Source organism: Odontomachus brunneus, unplaced genomic scaffold, assembly GCF_010583005.1.
Source record: "Odontomachus brunneus isolate Ranch 3 - 2012 unplaced genomic scaffold, Obru_v1 Obru_scaffold_060, whole genome shotgun sequence".
NCBI classification, from domain to species: Eukaryota; Metazoa; Arthropoda; class Insecta; order Hymenoptera; family Formicidae; genus Odontomachus; species Odontomachus brunneus.
This window is the reverse complement of record NW_022639510.1, coordinates 596,370-615,163: the sequence shown is the minus strand read 5'-3', so window position 1 is coordinate 615,163 and position 18,794 is coordinate 596,370. Positions and strand designations below refer to the sequence as shown.

The following is an 18,794-nucleotide window of genomic DNA, read 5'->3' as shown; positions in this document are numbered from 1 at the left end:
TGTAGTTTTCCGCGCGAGATGATGGCGGTTACGGCATAATCTGTGTGAGAAAAGTTTGTTTGGCAACTGTTGTTTTGCGCCAGCCTCAGTTAACCTATAATCGGCGCCGCTTATCTGCTGTCACCTGCCTACGCACTTATGCGGTTTTATACCCGATATTTTGGCAGGCAGTCAATGATAAATAATGGCGTCGGGATTAGAAAGCTATGTGAATCGTATCCTTTAAAAACATTTAACTTTCTCTCAAGTGTAACACAATGAACAGATGCATATATTATCCTAAATATTGGTTAGACACGGTTTCCGTTATCACGTCGGACGGTAGAAATTTCATTGTAAGTATGTGTATTTGCAGAATCGCAAGTGTGCTAAAAAAACCAATATATACATAAGTAACTGTTACTTCTTTGGCAGTTCTCTTAAACATTTATTATTATCAGGGAATAACGTATACTGTGTGATGGCTATGTTGTATTTACATTTTTTGAGTAAACATTTTAAGTTAATATTCTCTCATGTCAAAATCTTTTAAATTGCGTTTCACACATAAACATGTCAATCCCATTGGGAAACTTGATTGTATCTTCTGTATATCTATTCATATAGTGTCATAATTTTATTTAATCTAATTTAATCTAATTTCAAATGGAACTTCTTTCAGGGAACATTGAAAGGTTTTGATCAAACTATTAACATAATTTTGGATGAATCACATGAACGAGTGTACAGTACAACACAGGGAGTGGAGCAAGTTGTCTTGGGTTTACATATTATCAGAGGAGACAACATGTTAGTATTCAGAAGCACATATGTTTTATGAAAAATATATAACTTTAATAATCATTTTATTATGATTATTTTTCTACAAATACTCAGTTATACTGTTCATACAATATATTTGTATTATCATATGAAGCAGTGATATAAAAATAATTTTATTTCACATCATTCTGTATTTACACCTCTTATTCTATTATAGAGAAATAAATATAAAACATAAATATTTGTACGAGATGCATACAATTTATGCGCTTTTCTTTCAGAGCAATAGTGGGAGAATTAGATGACGAAATGGATGCACGACTGGATTTATCAACAATACGAGCTGAACCTCTAAGTTCTATTGTACATTGATGCATGTACCAGAAATTACATTTTTAAAGTTACCGCTTATTCTCGTTCCAACCTAAAATAAAAGAAAACGTTTGTGTACATCATAAAAAAAAAAAAAGAATACATTTTCTTGCATAGGTTGTATATTGTATAAAAATCTTCATTCATCATATATAGATCAGCTTCTTATATAATTATATTTTAAAAAGTGCACAGAACTAATACAGTGGTATTTACATCATTGAGATAAAGCACCGAGAACTTGCATTTGAACTGGCAAGTCTCATCTGTACAAAAATCTTATCGTATGATATAGTAAACTTCACTTTTTACAAATATAATTTCATTCTATCATACTATAGCAATAATAATGAGTGAATAGAAACTATATGTAATCGCAATATGAATTAACATTCTAATAACAACTAAGTAAATTCAACTATATATGTATATATATATTTTTTTTCATGTATAGATTTATCCTGATGGAAATATGTGTATATGTTTAAAAATCTGACTCGCCACAGAGTATTATTACAGTGGGATACACAACTGTATGTACCGCACTAGAAAGATTAATCAGGCTTAATTGTAACTTACATTGGTATATGAGAGTACAGAGTCGAGTGTTACTTTGAGTCGCTTGATCATTGAAAATGTTCACGTTAATTTTAGAAAATTGGGAAAATTGGAAGTAACAGAACTCGCACTCTCATATGTACGTTCGTAGAACGCAAGTAGAAAAGTATAGTCGTTTCACGAAATAGTTGTAGATAGGTTTAAAACCTTCCCCATATACTCCATATTTTCTTACAAAATATTGCATTTCACTTTAGAGTCTACGTGTCGTGAAGTACGCAGATCATGTCATCGGTGTCCGAATAGTTGTGCAAATATGCAAATTAAATAAGATGAACAAATAAAGGAGATAATAGGATTATAATGGTAATTAGAATGTTAAATATATTGATATCAACGTATTCGTTCTCGAACGGATAACGGGTTATAGTGTTTCATTAATTTGACACAATTATTTCTACGTGATGTTCCCTTCCCTTAAATCCAACGTTGTCAAATATCGGTTAGTATTGAGAGAATATATTGCTATGCTATAGGATTTCTTTACGTTTACACACGCAGGCATGCGAATACTATGGCTGTGTTCCAATATATTTCGCTGTCAGTATAGAAAATCTATATAATTTACGTTACATATATTACAGATCTTCAATAACGACAGTGAACATTGGAGAACGCAGTCTGTAAAAATTATCTCTCTTAAAAAAATGTGATTCATTCCTTCAAATGAGTAAAGTCATTTTTCTCATAAGATAAACAGGCATCTCGTCTTGTTGGCATCACCATCCGGACTGACTGACTGACACGTGTGTCAGTCGAATCGCTTGAATGTGAATCGTCAAGAGAGACACGCGTGTCTCGCATGCCGCGAATACTCATTCACACATTGCTTGTCCGTGTGTCGCGTGCCACGTGTGGAAGACAACAAAACTCGTCAGTGCAATCACTATCATTTGTTTGCTTCATCCATCGATCGTTGATTGATTGATTCGCGAGCGACTTACGTGCTAAATGTGTGCACAACAGCTTCAACATGTAGTATATAATTAGGCTACTAATTGCAAGTACATCGAATGTGTGTGTGATTAGTATTTTGTAATTTTTGTATTTGTTTCTCTGAACATTAACATCTATCGCTGTGAGACACTACTCCGATAGAGAGAGAATGTCCTCACTCTTTTCTTTAAATAATTAATAAATAATAAATCAATAAAGCGTAAGGTGAAAGTACCAATTGCCGAGCACATATTCAATTCTGGACAGCTTTATTTTTTTCTTCAAATATGAGTATTTAAACTCATATATTCTTAACAAAACATGTATATACTTGTATATATATACTCAATACTTGTATTTATATTTTAAGTTAAAAGTTTAAATACTTACGTTTCACAATAAAAATGTTCAGAATTGGGTACACATGTTCGGGCATTGGTGGTACTTTTATCTTACAATCAATTGCGTTCAGCAAAGAAAACTGCTATGCAACTACTATAAAATTCGTGAATCTGATCAATGTGTACTCTTAATTTTGACCAAATCTAATTTAAGATATCATTCAAATTCACGAATTTTATAACAATCATAAAGCAGCTTTCTCTGCTGCTGCTGAACGCAGCCGTTAGAACAGCCGTTCTAATAATCTAATTGTACAACATGTTAAAGCTATTATGCTGACCTGCATACTCATAGTCCGACCTTACATTAGAAATCATCTCAAATTAACTTTCTTACGCAATTAACAATCAAACAATCACAACATTTCGAGGACCGGCGCCTACAAATACAGTTAAACAAAAACATTAATCTGTGTGTGCCTGGTCCCTAAAATGTTAAGATAATTTAAGACGATTTTAGATATAAACCCGAGCTATGAATGCAATCCCAAGTGTCTTTTTGCGAAGTTAATCAGGATACATATTTTTCATCGCTATATATAAATATCTGTTATATTATTTGTATTACGAATTATTTCTAACTAAGCGTTGTTGAGAATTATGCAGCTTTACACAGCTTTTTAACCTGCTTAACGAAAGTATCGTAAGTAACTTTCCGAGTAACGTATGACCGTTTTAAGTAAGTCCGAAGTGGAGAGAAAATCGTGCATGCACGAATTACGCAGGATTCCGCACGCGGTTTTTGCTTAATGAAAAATCCTTTTTTCTCTCTCTTTTTCACGCGCACACACACATACACACACATCCATTCATATACATACATGACGAGAACTTGATTGATAATCGGCATTGCTCGATAACTCTCAGAATCATATATAAGGACGTATCGATGGCGCTACATGCGACAAACTGAAACGCCCTTTGGAGAATTATCGTCAGGTACTCGGACTACACGATAGCTGTACCCACTAAGAGCTCCTTGGAAGCTTTCTCTCAATTATTAGCTACCATATTGGTCCTGTTGCGATTCCGCCGGCGGATACGGCCGCCGCGTCTGTTCCCGCTGCCAGGGACCCAATCCGTACCGTCGCCCATGAAATTCGGCGGATTCGAGGCGTTCGGATTGAAGCCCATAGAATCACCAGGACCACCGGGCCCACCACTACCACTACCAGCACCACCACCACCGCCGCCGCCGCCGCCGCCGCCCCCGGGACCGAAGTTGTTGAAGTTACCACCGGGGTACGGCGGTGGCGCCCCACCCTCGTAGGAATTACTTGCGTCTGACCCGAAATTGCTTGGTCCAGGACCCAGGAGGCCAACTCCGTTGTTTCGCTGCACATTGAAGCGTGGGTCATAGTTCATCTGACCCTGCGACATCGGCATCGGCGGCCCGTTCATGCCCATCGACGGCGGCATGCCCATAGGCGGCATCATCGGCCTCATCGGGCCCATATTTCCCATGCCCATGGGATGATTCGGGCCCATCGGCATCATGGCCGGTCCTGGCATGTTAGGTGGCGGGCCACCAGGCATGCCGGGCGGCATGCCTCCAGGTCCAAGACCCATGTTGGGTCCCATATCCATTGGCTGTGGCTGTTGCTTGGACATCATTGCGTTGGCGTTTGCTGCGGACTGGTTGGAAGCAGCCGCTTCAAGCGTCTTCCGCCGTGGATCCGAGCGAATTTGCGGTGGCGACTTTGGAGTCTCCTGCTTTATGACTGCTGGCGGCGGCGACATCGGCGAGTCTGCCACCAGCTCTGGCTTGCCGATGCGGAAGATCTTGCGGAGACGGGGATCGTACTTTACTTGCGCGTCGTTCTTCGTCAACTTGAGACCCGTGTAATCTGGCCGTGGTATGTCGACAATGTAAACCTTGTACGTTATCGGCGGATGTGACGCGATGCTTGCGTCGATCTCGGTGCACGGCATATGCGAAGGCGCCGGCTTGAACGGCAGACTCAATATCTGACGCAGGTCCACGTCGGACTTGGTGGACGCGTCTGTGAAACTGGCGCCTACCACCCGCAAGTCCGTATCGCCGAAGCCGGTTTGAAAGCGTTGTCTGAAATCCATATCCTGTCGCCGGAGATCCTGATCTGTTTTCGTCCTGAGATCAGTGTCCATATGTGTGTCCAGTGGTGTAATGCCGGAACTGTAGATACTAGTCTCTAGTCTGAGATGCTTTTGCGAGTCCCTCTTGGAGTCAGATATGCTGGGGCTGCTTGGCTTCTGCTCATCCCTGCGTTGCCTAGGATCCCTGGACATCCGCGGGTCTCTGGACACAGGTGCGACCGGTGCCGGTGTCGGATCCGGCGATACTCTTGGACTTGACGTTTCACCCGTGGAATCTTGAGTCGATTTAACCTTCGATGTGTCTTGATTAGAGCTGCCTGAAACCTGCTGCGTTTTGTTGCCCGTGGAACTCTGGGCTTTAAGTGTTGATAATAGCTTAGACACCTCGGCGCTGATATCGATCTTACTCAAGTCTCCCAGCTTATCCACGATGACTGCCGGTTGAGGAACGCTGGGCGCGACAGGGGTCGTTGTCTGGAACTCCTCTTTAACGGCGCTATGGGACTTCTCGACGAGTTCAACCTCGTCCTTCGAACTGTCAACTATCGTGAGATTACCGCTCTCGTCGTCATCGTCGTCGTCATCTTCTTCGTCCGAATACCAATCCTCCATGACTTGATTCGTGCGCTCTGTGTCGGTATCGTTGTCCATGTTTTTGAAACTGTCTTGAGCCGCGCGCTGTTGCTGTTGTATTCGCATGAACAGCTCCTGTGCTTTCTTCGGTAAGTGTGACGGCACCTCTTGCTCGTCCATAGACGTCAAAAACGCATCAATGGGCTGTTCGTCTGTTAAAGACAGATGTGCAATGATTAATCTGTATATCTCCGTTATTTGATACTAGACCTGTTCTTTGTAACTGCACTGCTGAACTGGTGCAATATATTGAAATGAGACAAATATACGTTTTCTCACTCTAACTTATTGCACTAGTTCAACAGTGCAGTTACAAAGAAAATGCCTATTATCTCTTATAGTTTCAGGGATTTATTCACAGGTATCTTTTTAATTTAAGTATAGAAATATCTTAAAAATGATGTAAAATATAAAGATTTTAAACAAGATATATATAAGCACTTACTTTGCTGATTACTAACGTGCTTGCCTTTTTCTTTATCATCATCTTCAGCCGGCATCTCAATAACGAGATCGGATTCCTCGTCTTGATCGCTCTCGTCATCGACTTTATTTTTCGTAAGGTTTGCTACTTCGTCAGCTATGCTGTACACAGGCGCTAGTTTCTTTGCTTTCAGCATTTGCCTCAAGTCAATGTCTTTTAGATTTTCTATCGAGTTACGATTTTTCTTTTTCGGCTGTAAAGTTAAACAATATTAGTAGTAAAATGAAATAATAATACAGGCTGATTCTAATAATTTTTTTAACTACTCACACAAAATGTATATCTAAAAAGTATCTCTCTTTATGACATTACTAAAAGTCGTCTAAAAGACGTCTTATTTCAAATGTCTTTAAAATATTACCTACAAAAGACGTCTTAAAAATATTTTATTTCAGACGTCTTTTGATAACGTCTGAAAGAAGATGTCTTTAAAACATTTCCATTAAATTCCATTTCATTTAAAACATTTCACAAAAAATGTCTTAAAGACATTTTATTTCAGACGTCTTTATGACGTCTATTGAATGACATTTTTAAGACTATGTATAACTGTCTACATTACCGACTATGAGATTTATATACGTTGTTGCTATGACAAATATAACGACTTCTTAGTCTTTGCGAGCGTCGTATACGTGAAACGTTTTGTCACAAAATTTTGTAGAAGTTATTAAACTGTAAATTTTTATAATTTGTTCAGTTTACGTTTAAGTTTCAGTGCCGAGTGAAAATTTATTTTCTTGCATATAGAGATGATACTTGAGAATAATAGTTAAATAGTGGATTTGTTTATCCGTCTTGTTCAGGATTAAATATCGATGACAGCTAGCCAATGTTGACGGTATCGTATGCTTTAAATTTTAAAATCATATACTGCTAAATATTGCTATTCGACAGTATACATTCTGAAGTTTAAATTATACGATATAAATCGTATCAAACGATCGACTACCATCATTATCTGCTCTAGCTATCATCGATATCTAATTCTAACTCTGAGTAGAACAGATGAGCAAATCTACACTCTGATCATAATTCTTAACTGACTACAGCAAATAATAATAAATAAAAAATTCTTTCCTTCTTAATGTGTATATAATTACAGAAATCTATCTATGATATATATATATACATATATATATATATATATCGATCTTAAGGTAGTCTTAAACAAAACGTCTTAAAATAATATCTTCAAGGCTCTTAGTCTCTTGCATTGTCTACTTCTTCTTAATGACGTCAGAAGCGAGAAAATGTATGCTAAAAATTTTTAATATGTTGAAAAAAAATATATAACCATAAAGTAACACTTGCAATCGATTAAACAAATTTGTAAGACATTTTGTGCATTCTCCTTTTACTCTAACAATCAATAATTTATTGTAAATTAACCTGAACAGTAATAGGTGAAGAAATAGGTTAAGAAGATGAATTGTATGTTAATTTATGACAAATTATTGATTGTTAAAGCAAAAGGGGAATGCATGGAATATCTTATATATTTGTTTAATCAATTGCAAGTATTACTTTATGGATATATATTCTTATTTTAACATATTTCGCAAGAATTTTTAGCATGCATTTTCTCTCGCTTCTGACATTAAAAATAGATAGACAATGCGAGGGGCCAGGAGCCTTAAGACGTCTCTTTGACAACTTTTTAAGACGTCTAAAAAATTTTTAAAATCTTTTAGACATCGTTAAGAGACATCATATTGTTGTGTGAGTCAAATTTATATGATTTCGCGGAATTGTAATTGCTGTAATTTATTACAATATATTAATTTATATTAGTTATACCTGCTCCAATATATCGTCTTCTCCTATATCCTTCGTAAAATCTTCTTTCATCCTATATACATTTTTGTTTGATTCCGCATTTATTTCGGCATAAAAATCTGTAGGTGGTGCAGCCAGATGCGCCTGTTTGTGCTGCATTTGCGTATTGTTGTGTTGCTGTGCTAAACCTAAAGCTACATTTGGAAGCTGAAGACCCAACTCGTTCGCCGACTGTAGCAGCATAATTTGTTCATAAGGGACTCTGTCTTCGTCTGATCCCCATCGTGTCCTCTTACCGGAAGGTTTCCTCATATTGATCTTTTGTTGACCCATTAGTTCCTCTGTTTAATTGAACAATTTTGTTTTTAATCAAAGAATCGAAATTAGCGTAAGAACAAGTTTGTAAGGAAATGAGAATTTCAAAGTGGTCGTTAAAATAACTTTAATAGAAAATATTTCTGCTTTTCTCTCTCAAGTTACCTTTGTCATCCTTTTCGTCATTCTTGTCTATAGGTGCTGATAAATTTAATTCGAAGAGACTGGGGATTTTTTGATTAGCCGCATCTTGTCCCTGTGCTAAAGAACGTGCAGTATTATTTATCATTAATATTGCACCTTCTCTACTTAACCTGGGAAAATCTCCAAGAATCTCTTTCGGCGCACTTTCCAAGTGTTTTAATAGAATTGCCTTTACCTGAAATAAAAGTTTTAACAGAATTATCTTTCATGGCAAGTAACTTATTTTCAAGCACTTAAAATGCAATTCAAAATAAATTACATTATTAAATTATACGAGTAAATTATATTTCTCGTTATAAAAATATAAGTATTAAAATTTAGAAATTGTAAGTTACCTGATCGCTTAAAGGCTGATGTGAAAATTTACAATTGTCTCCCTGATTACACTTTAAACCAGTATGGAAGAACTTGCATGGAAAGTCCTGATGCATATACAGACACTTCTCTCGCTTCGCGCAGCAATCCATCAGGTAAAACTTGCATAATTCCATTTTCCTAGGTGGCAAGGCATTATGTGAAAACGGACAGTCATCTCCCCTATGACACTTTCCTTGCATGTAGTATAAGCAGATCGTGTCAGGATCGTAATTCGATCCATGATCATTGTTCTGCGGTCGGCGACCGTTTCGGTCATTTCGCATTTGGCCGCGAGTCTTGTTCTTACCACGTTCGTTCTTGCCACCGCGACGTCCTGTTGTAACATTATAAAAACGTTAAATACGTTAAAAACAGCTACAATAAATATCTTACAATTACAACAATACAGTCTACATAAGTTCCAGTAAGTCTACAAGCAAAATGTTAACACTATGCCGGTAGATTGGCAGTAGATTTATTTTATTATTATTTATTTGCAGATCCATAACTGTGTCTGTATTAAACTAATTTACTCTGTCGACAGAACTTGCTGACCTGACTTGATAGCAGATTGAAGACAAAACCAAGTAGGATCTGCAGTATATTCTATTCAAGTGGTTATATGGAACAACAGATTCTGTTTGGTTTTTGCTGTCAATCTATCATCATACTCTGCTAGCAGACCTTGTTGCATTTTTGTTAGTAAGCTGTCGATAAAATTTATAGCATACACAAAATTTACTTCTGTTTGGCAAGTTTTGCAAGTTTGGCTATTTGGGTTACTGACATAGCATGTGTTCTAACTATGTAATCGTAATCGGAAAATTAAACATTAGCAGTCTTCATACCTCCACCTCCTCCACCTCCTCCTCCTCCTCCTCCACGTCCAGTACCGCGTTTGTTTTCATTCTCTCTGTGTCGATTTGTGTTAGGCCTCTCTTCGTATTCTGAGGCGTTCTCGAACGTTTCGTGCTCGTTTACAGCACGTCTAGGGGAGTTGTTTTCTTGAGAATCCTTTCTGATAGGCGACGCTCCTCGTATAAAGAGCATCTCGTCCTCATCGTCGTTGCCGTTCTCGTCATCGCTGATTTTTCGTTTCTGTGAAAGAATATAAGATGTTATTAAGATGTCATATATAACAACTGTTGTGTCTGTATTGTAAGCTTATTGTAAGAACAATGTTTAGTATGTGAATTCAGATATAATTCAAATCACAAATTTAACAGAGATCTAGTAAATTGTATATACTTTTTGTTCTTTGCTACGCTCTTCCTCTCTCTCCTCACGAATTCTTTTCCTGGCTTTGTTCCTGTTGTTCTTAGTCTTCACTTTGACTTCTTGATTCCTCCCTGTATCCTCTTCCAACACAGCCTTGATGGCTTTTTCAACATCTCCAGCCCAATCTTCAGATGGCCCCTTGTATTTCAAGAAACGGTCGTGTTTACTAACTGTCTGTGTAAGCTGCTGTTGTTGCTTCTTGTTCTTGTTAAACTTTGGCTCAAAAGTCTTCTTCACAAAATCTGGTTTTGGTGTTGGTTTTGCTGCTTCCGGTGCATTATTCGCAATGTGGGTGATTGGCTCATCATCTTCATCTGATGGAATCTCTCCATCTTCCAAATCATTATCATGGCTGTCCATTTAAAAAATAAACCATAATAAATTTAAATAACCATAAGAAATTTAAAAAGAACTTGTTAAGTATCTCTTCTATGGCGATTTATATTTTAGTAAAAATTATGTAATATTTTTTTTTACAAAAAAAAAATATATGAAAATATAAAAATATATTTTATATATATATATATAAAATATATATATTATATTTTGGTATATGTGATATATAAATCCATATACAATAATTTCTAAACTCACTATAGAAGAGATAACAAAGATATCTATGTCTAAAATAAGTTATCAATTCTTCGTTAAGATAGCAAGATTGTAATTCAATGCTTGCAGCGACGACAGAATTTGCAGCAATATATTTGTTATACTTTCATCACTCGTGTGTGTGAAATATTATATATTATTGTTTATCATATATAAAATCTGATTAAATATACACAATGCTAAATCATATATGAGATACGTATGATAGTCCCTGCAACATACTAGAAAAACTATAATTTTGCATTGAGCGATTAATCAATGATTACTCAAGAGCAATATGCATGTTTCTCATTTCATTGCCCGACCACAGAACTGCTGCATGACGTGATGATGAGTAAGATCTGATGACTATTTTCGGATAAATCGATATCAAGGATCGGGCGAGAGCTATATCTCAGTCGTCAATTATAAGATTAACTGGCAAAAAATCGTAGTGAATTTCTCAATCCCATCGTAAGGGAGATTTCGAATATCTATGAGAAAGAAGCACGCATCTCTCGACGCCGTGCGGTATCATCACCTCGACATAATTCATAACAGCCACTCTCCCTCTCTCACTCTCTCTGTCGGGCTATTTGATGCGATGTGCGTCTGTTTGGCGGACTGTACGGGGCTAAAAATTACGCCGAGGAAATCATGAGGGTGGGCTCATGATTGTCGCCAAGGCCAAATCGATAGCGATCATTGAAACGGGTCGACGGACTGTACACGTGCACGTCGAATGCGACGGAGAACTTCAGAGGAAGAACTTTGATCGAGCAGGCTGTAACAATGACGCAAGTCGCCTTGTACTGTCCGTCTCGAAAATATCGGCTGCGTCTCCCTCCGCGCGAGAGGAAGAAGCCTCGACGACAAAACGGGTCCGATTAATCGTCCTTCGCATGCGTTCTTTTCAGCTGCATCGCTGTGCACTTTTTGCGCTCCAAATAAGATAGACGCACATCGAAAACTCTCGTCGAGCGAGAGGAAATTAATCGCGCGAAAAATGCAAAAAAGAATTGCAGCTAAAAAGAACAGACCTTCTTCTTTGTTATTACTTTCCCTCGGGTCCGGACGCACACCTGTTTCGCGTTTCGGGAGCGGAAAACTCGGGCCGAATACAGCCAAAACGAACTGAATCCGAGAATTTCGTCGCACACCCGGTATAGGGAGAGAGAAACCGATCGACGGCGATCCCACGAGAGGCGGGCAAGAATCGCACAGCTGCATGGTGCTCGGATCAATTGAACTCACTGAAATTACGACGTAAACTCGAGAGAGCCTCTGCCTTAGGACACCATCTCCCTAAAATCATTCCTCGCACGAATTATCGCCGATCGATTGCCGATTCGCGATCTCTATGCGCGCTGCTGAAGAATCGCCGCGAAGTCACGGGTCGAATAAGAGATTGGAGTTGTCTTACCGCATCTCATTGGGGCATCATTATCATCAGATCATCATCATCATTTTCATCATCATTATTATGACGAATCGTCATAATCATCAAGTCATAACATACGTAGAAGGGACCATCATCACGTTCTCAACGGCGTCATCGTCGTCGTTGCAACATTGTCGACTCAAAGAGCGACATTAAAGCCGATGATGCGACAGAAGACATTACGTCCAAGAGCTCTTCGCGTGTCGATTCTCGTGCATTCCGTTCATTGAAGGGTTTTCGCTTTCTGTCTCTTTCTCTCCTTCTCTTTCTCCTTTTCTGTCCGTTAGGTATATATGTGTACCGAGTGCGTGTATATTATGCGTGTCTCGTGTGTCAATAGGAAAGAGACTGAAGGGTCAGGAACGTTTGTCCATTTGGCGTGGTGGGAATACGGGTATACCGGGTGACGAAGTCTCTGTCGCGCTTTGTCCTACTCGCACCTTCGATCCATCTACCAGACGTTCTCGACTTGGCGATCACCGCGTGTACAATTCCCCCGTCGCAATTGAAACGATTTCGCAACAGCCAGGATTACGGTGCAACTTGCGCGAAATTCACCGGACAATTTGTGCGAGTAGCAAAACCGCGCAGCAGATTTCGCGTGCAGCAACATTCAACGACAGCACCGCGCATATAGCAGCGCGGCTATTAATGACACATCACGATGTGTCGTTAATACACCCAATGACGCGCGATTACAGCGGTCTTGTCGTTAGAAAAGCACACAACAGACATGACGCGACACCCGGTAGAAGAATATCATTGGAGAAAAAATACTAAAGAGTCACCGGATCTCTCTCTCTCTCTTTCTTTGTCCTGTATGTACACGCTGCGTGCGCACGTGTGAGTGAGGCTGCCTTTTCGCACGAGGCGGGCAGGAAAGAAGCCAAAGGTCCTGCCTACCTCGGTCGACTACTGCGCGAAAACGAGCTGGGAAATCGATATTTCGCGACGTTGTCCTTGTTCATCGTTCGCGCTTGCCCGAGACGCGTCCGCCAATTGGAAATTCAAGCAGATTTCGCGCTGTGCACTGAGGATGCACTCGACCCCTCTATCGATTTGATGCGGCATTATATCAAATTGCTTTTTCGAATCTCGAGGGAGCCCAGGTCGCTCCTCTCTCGTGACGGTGAAAAATCGATCGCCGGCGAACGCGTAATTCCGTTTCTTTTCTCTCTTTTTTTGCACGCGTGATTCCATTTCTTTTCTCTTTTGTTTTTTGCACGAGCACAGAGAGAGATTCTCGCGACCGCGGCACCGAAACTTGAGCTCGTCGCTACAAATAGAGAGAAAAACATAACGGATTGACGTCACGTCACGACTCTCCCGCGAAACGCCTCCTCTCGAAAACTGCGTTGCGCGACCCAATTCCGAGAATAGTCCGCCGAGGCTCCCGCGGGATTCGCAATCGGCTAAAGAATAATCGCGTTTAGGCAACAAGCGTCTTCTCGGCGAGAGAAGGCAACCTTGACCTTATACATTTCTTTCTCTTTCTTGCGCGCGCTCTGCGCATGGAGAAATAATGAAACCTGAGAATCAAACAAATACCCCCACCCACGGAAAATTAGCATGAAACATACGGGAGGAAAAAAGCGGACGAGCCGAAATTCTTCGAGTGCTCTCTTTGTCGCGGTCTGGTGGAATATATCGGTCGAAAGGGGTCGAGAAGGTGGGAGGGATGCGACGAGGTACTGAAGGAGGAGGCGGAGAGAGCTATATGTTGCGAGATTGCGTGTATATGTATGAATGTACACGTGTATATGTATGTATGTATGTATGTGTAAACGTCGTGATGCGATAGTCACCCACAAAATTTCTCTTGCCTGTGTTTTGTCTCATTGGCGCGGTTGAGAGTAAAAAAAAAATATATATATGTATATATATGAAGCAAACCTTTGTATTAGAGTCTCTGCCGCGGAAACACTTTCTAATGCCATCGTTTTCGGCTCTCCGCAGATCGATCTCGATCTGTAACGTGCGTGCGTGCGTGCGTGCGTTCGTGCGTACGTTCGTGAACCCCGTGACCAACAAGTTTTCTATTATTACTGCACTGCGGCCGCCCGACGACGATCAGACGATCGATTCGCCCGACCACACTCGACAGGTCTTTGCTCTGCCGGAATAACGACCGCGCTGCCTGAATTCTAGCATTTGGGAGAGCTTAATGAACTCTCCCCGTGGAATGGACTGTGTGAAAAAGACCGTTCTCGTCTCTCCCTCTTTCACCGTCGTATCTCTGTCTCTGTCTTTCTTTCTCTCTATCTCACGCGATCAATCGCGCGACGATACCCGACAAACATACGGTCCTCTGTTTCCCGAATCTCCCGTGGATTCTGTGTCTAAACGAACGAATGTATGCGACAAATGCACTCTCGGTTGCAGTAGCAGCCCTCTTTAGTCTCCCTCGCCGAGGGGGCGACGATACGATACGATACTCGAGGTTTTCACTATGTGCGCGCGAGATCTTTCCCTCGCGCGATTTTCTCTCTTTCCTCCCTCTCTTACCCGCGCGCGACTCGATTTCCCGCGAAAGTCCGCGAGCAATGATATTCGGTCAGAACGCGCGATTGTCCTTTTCTCGCCGTCGCGACGACGTCATTCTGGCCGACGTGGCATGCACAGCTGAATCCGGGCGGCGGCGGCGGCGGTGGCGGCGGCGGCGGCGACAGCAGCGGCGGCGGCGATGGCGACGGTGGCGGCGGCGGTGGCAACGGCGGCGGCGACGACGACGACGGCGGCGGTAGCGACGACGACATCCAACACGTCGTCGTTTGTGGATATCTCTTTCTCTCTCTCGTGACGATTATCTTTTACCTATACTCCCGGCAGGCCTCTGCATGCCTGCCCCCCGTCGTCCGTGTATTTGTAGGACGTTGTTGCGTATGACCCGCTTCTCTGTGTGTGCCCGTGCACGACGTGCGGCTCGCTCGTCTCGCGCGAGCATCCGAAACGGAAGTGCGCAGAAATGGGACGTGCTCGCTTGCGCGCGTGCGTGCGTAATCTTCTCGTCTCGTCAGAACAGAGAGAAAGAGAGAGAGAGAGAGATAGAGAGAGATAGAAAAGGGACGCGCTGCGACGACGGATGACGTCGGCGTCTCTTTTCCTTCTTCTTCCTCCCCCTGCCACCCCCACCCCTCGGGAACGTCGCGATGCTTTCACTTGCGCGTTCTTTTACCGAAATCGCGAACGAGAATCTTTGCGATTCGATTCAGATTTCGCGACCGACGATGACGTTGACGTGGACGTTGACGACGACGACGATGACCGATGACGATGGAGGCACAACGACGAGGTTTCCCTCTTCCCGTGAACGGCGAACGTTTCGCGAGAGAGACAGAGAAAGGGAGCGACGAGTCTGAATGCGCGCGTCCCTTGCCGAGAGATCTTGCGAGCGAATCTTCGATCGCGAGGGCCGAAGAGAAATAAATAATCGGGCGTGTCACGGACGCGCAGAGACGCGTGCTCTTGCAGCGGATTAACGTGCTTTGCGGGAACAAAGCGTGCGTGCGTACGTGCGTGCACGTGCGCGCGCGGGCTTTCTATCTTCCTCAATTTTTGTCCCTCGCTCGCGCGGCTGTGTTCCCCGCGAAGGGATCTCTCGCGGATCTCTCTCAGCAAGAAGAGCGTGCGAACATTTGATGAGACGCAGCGAGAAAAAAATTAACGAGTCGCAGGCGAAACGAAGAGATGCGAGATGGTCGGACAAAGGCGTGTTACTATGCTTTGCAGATACTATAAAAGTGTAGTCTCTCTCTACGATGAGCGAAAACTTTAAAGATCAAACTAAACATGGCCACATCTGGAACTATTCTGAGGCGGATGCCCGTCACGGTACCTACGGATGGCGGCCGACAATCGAGCAGCGGGTCAGGAGAGAAAGCGACGCTCGCCCTCGCGGCTCCACCAATCAGCTGCCGAGCTGGCCGCTCACGTGACCATGTGAACTTTATTCACACGGCCCCCCACCATTCTCGCTCCTTCTTCTCCGCCAGTCGTTCTCTCTCTTGCTGCTTTGCCAATTCGCTTCCCTCCCCGACCCGCTCTCTCGTTCTCGTCCCTTCTCTTTCAGTCTGTCTCTTTCCCGTCCGTTGCGTCGGTCCCGTTCACACTTTAGGCTTTCCCACGGCCGCAGGAATTCTCGAATGTGTTGTTTCGACACGGCCGTGCTTCGCTGCGGAAAGCGTGATGACGTGGCGCGTCGGGTTACTACCCGAGCGGAAAATGTTCGTCCGAGAAAACGCAAATTCACAAATTTTCCGAGCGAGAGCGATCACCAGGAGCCATGATGGCGGTGGAAATTTCGCAGGAAAATTTCGACGCGCCGTACGCGGCTCGGCCGGTCTTCTCTCATTGAATTATACTTACGTAAAATCACGCACACGACACACACACACACATAACACACACATACGCATGTATCAATACATCTTATCCAATAAATGCCGTTAAGCCAATCTCAAGGCCACGATTTTATTTTAGACGGAGATACATCGAGTGCGTTCTTCGCACACTTACTTGGGTTCAAGTAAGCAAATGACTTGTCAACTCTCCGATTAGATAAAAGGCTATGTGCACGAGAGATAACGTAGGCGACATGAAATTGATAAAAGGATGCACCGTTACGACGGTTTGCTGACTTCGATGAATGAATAAATATTTGTTTAAATAAATGTTTGAACAAAGTTCAAAAAGTTGAAATAAATAACCTAGATAGCACAGAAAATTAAAAAAAAATTCAGTCGTATGTCACCAATTCTAAGTTCATTTTCAGATGCAAAAAGAATTCTTCAAAGTTCAGTTCAGTGAAGAGAATTCTAAAAATTTGCATTTAATAATAAACTCAGAATTGGTGACATCGCAGGTAGCACATACACGTATCAGAAACGTTTCTTAAAAGTATCTATAGTTTCAGAACCGTAAAGCACCAATAAGAAACGTTTTAACAAGAACCTCTCTGAAACCTTATTTATGAATCGTTTATAAAACGTTTCTTCAACGATTTTTTTTTTCGCAAAAATAACGTTTCATGTTTTTTTGAGTAGACATTTTTACTCATGAAAAACGTTTCAGAAACATTATGAAACGTTTTGGAAACGGTTATGAAAGGTTTGGTTCTAACGTTTATAAAACATTTTTAAAACATGTGTGTGCTACTTGGGATACGATTAAATTCGTTCTGAATTCTCTGTGCTATTCGGGAAGACTCTACAAATAACACTAATCAAATCACAATAAAAAGCGTGTAAAAGTCAAGTGCTGACTGAAACAACGCAAAATTATTTTGTTTTGATCTTTCTATTAAGAGGTTAGACAATTGTAAAATTTTAAAAAATAAACTTTTTTTCACTTGAATGATAACTTGAAGTTTCTAGAATGAAATTCGAGAGGTTTGAAATATGCAGGTTACTCATACGGTATAAATGTCCAAAATACATTCCAGAGACGTCTCAGAGATGTGTGATATCTCTGGGACATCTCTAGGATGTATTTTAGACATTCGTGCTGTATGAGTAGTTTCGGAGATGTACAGTCAACTCGTATACTTGCGCGCCGAAAGATTCACAATGGGTGGAGTGCGCAGTCACTAGTCGTCTGTTCTTTTTAGCTGCACTGCTGAACTGGTGCAATAAGTTAGAGTGAGAAAAAATATACTTGTCTCCCTTTAACTTATTGCACCAGCCAGTAGTTAGCTGAAAAGAACAGATTAAGAGACAGAAAAACTTACAGAAAACAGCAAAACTCGTTCAAGGTCATTTTGGAATCGGACTATTGTATTTCTCAAGCATTTTGTAATATATTTTCAGATAGTTTTTGCTTTAAATATACGATCAGTTAGCAACTGTGCATCGTGTAGTACACATCGCTTCTCCAAAGTTTTGAAAGTGAAATTTCCACTTATAGTGAAATTGTAATATTTTATTATGTAAAAGAAAAAGAATTAATAGAAAATTTTCACGAGAAATAGCAGGACGCGCATGCCGTTAAAACGAAGACCGCCAATATCAAACCGTCATAGGCTGGTATTCATAGTTGAATCTTATTTCAAGATTGTTTTAAGTAATGTCTTAAGATGCAAATATAGCTCTGTGATTGGTTCATGACATCTTAAGACAGTACTTAAGATGATCTTAAATATAAGATCGGACTATGAATATCGACTATAGTTTTGAGCGTGAAACGGAATTCACGAGTACATCTGCTAAAAAATTAAAAATTTCCAAATCGGAAATATACTGATAAAAACAGACCATGGATACCGTATAATTAATTTTTTGCCGATGTTTCTTGCTCTAAGTGCCTTTATAAAATGTAAGACATGCAATGGAAATGTGAATTTTGCTAAATCCAGTTTTTCGCGTTTTTCATAAAACGACAATCTAAATGGTGACAATTCTAAATGGTGTACACGATTTCTCAATCTCTATTAATGCGATACTAATATCTTTGTTATTACATTGTTTAAGCATTAACGGATGATTTTGTGTAAACCTTTTTTGCGGGTTTTATAAACAATTTAATTAAAAATTTTTCGCGAAAATTGGCATTT

At 40.8% G+C, this 18,794-nt stretch overlaps 2 protein-coding genes across 5 annotated transcripts; one reads left to right on the top strand and one right to left on the bottom strand.

Moving 5' to 3' along the window:
• Nucleotides 1-7: 7 nt before the first annotated feature.
• On the top strand, nt 8-2,061 carry LOC116846114 (U6 snRNA-associated Sm-like protein LSm8). The gene is made up of 4 exons (XM_032819563.1): nt 8-215; nt 295-335; nt 662-789; nt 1,044-2,061. The coding sequence occupies exons 1-4, from the start codon at nt 185-187 to the stop codon at nt 1,132-1,134; spliced, it is 291 nt and encodes a 96-aa protein (XP_032675454.1). The 5' UTR covers nt 8-184; the 3' UTR covers nt 1,135-2,061.
• On the bottom strand, nt 949-16,072 carry LOC116846110 (protein suppressor of sable). Of its 4 annotated transcripts, XM_032819550.1 has the most exons (9): nt 12,688-12,713; nt 12,431-12,523; nt 10,186-10,567; nt 9,786-10,035; nt 8,916-9,271; nt 8,542-8,755; nt 8,083-8,402; nt 6,244-6,475; nt 949-5,950 (listed from the first exon to the last, which is right to left on the bottom strand). In XM_032819550.1, the coding sequence occupies exons 1-9, from the start codon at nt 12,696-12,698 to the stop codon at nt 4,083-4,085; spliced, it is 3,726 nt and encodes a 1,241-aa protein (XP_032675441.1). In that variant the 5' UTR covers nt 12,699-12,713; the 3' UTR covers nt 949-4,082. The 4 variants fall into 4 exon arrangements, with proteins under 4 accessions (XP_032675441.1, XP_032675442.1, XP_032675443.1 ...); XM_032819551.1 differs by lacking the exons at nt 12,431-12,523; nt 12,688-12,713 and adding an exon at nt 14,141-16,072; XM_032819552.1 differs by lacking the exon at nt 12,431-12,523 and having other exon boundaries at nt 12,688-14,099.
• Between the last annotated feature and the right edge of the window lie 2,722 nt (nt 16,073-18,794).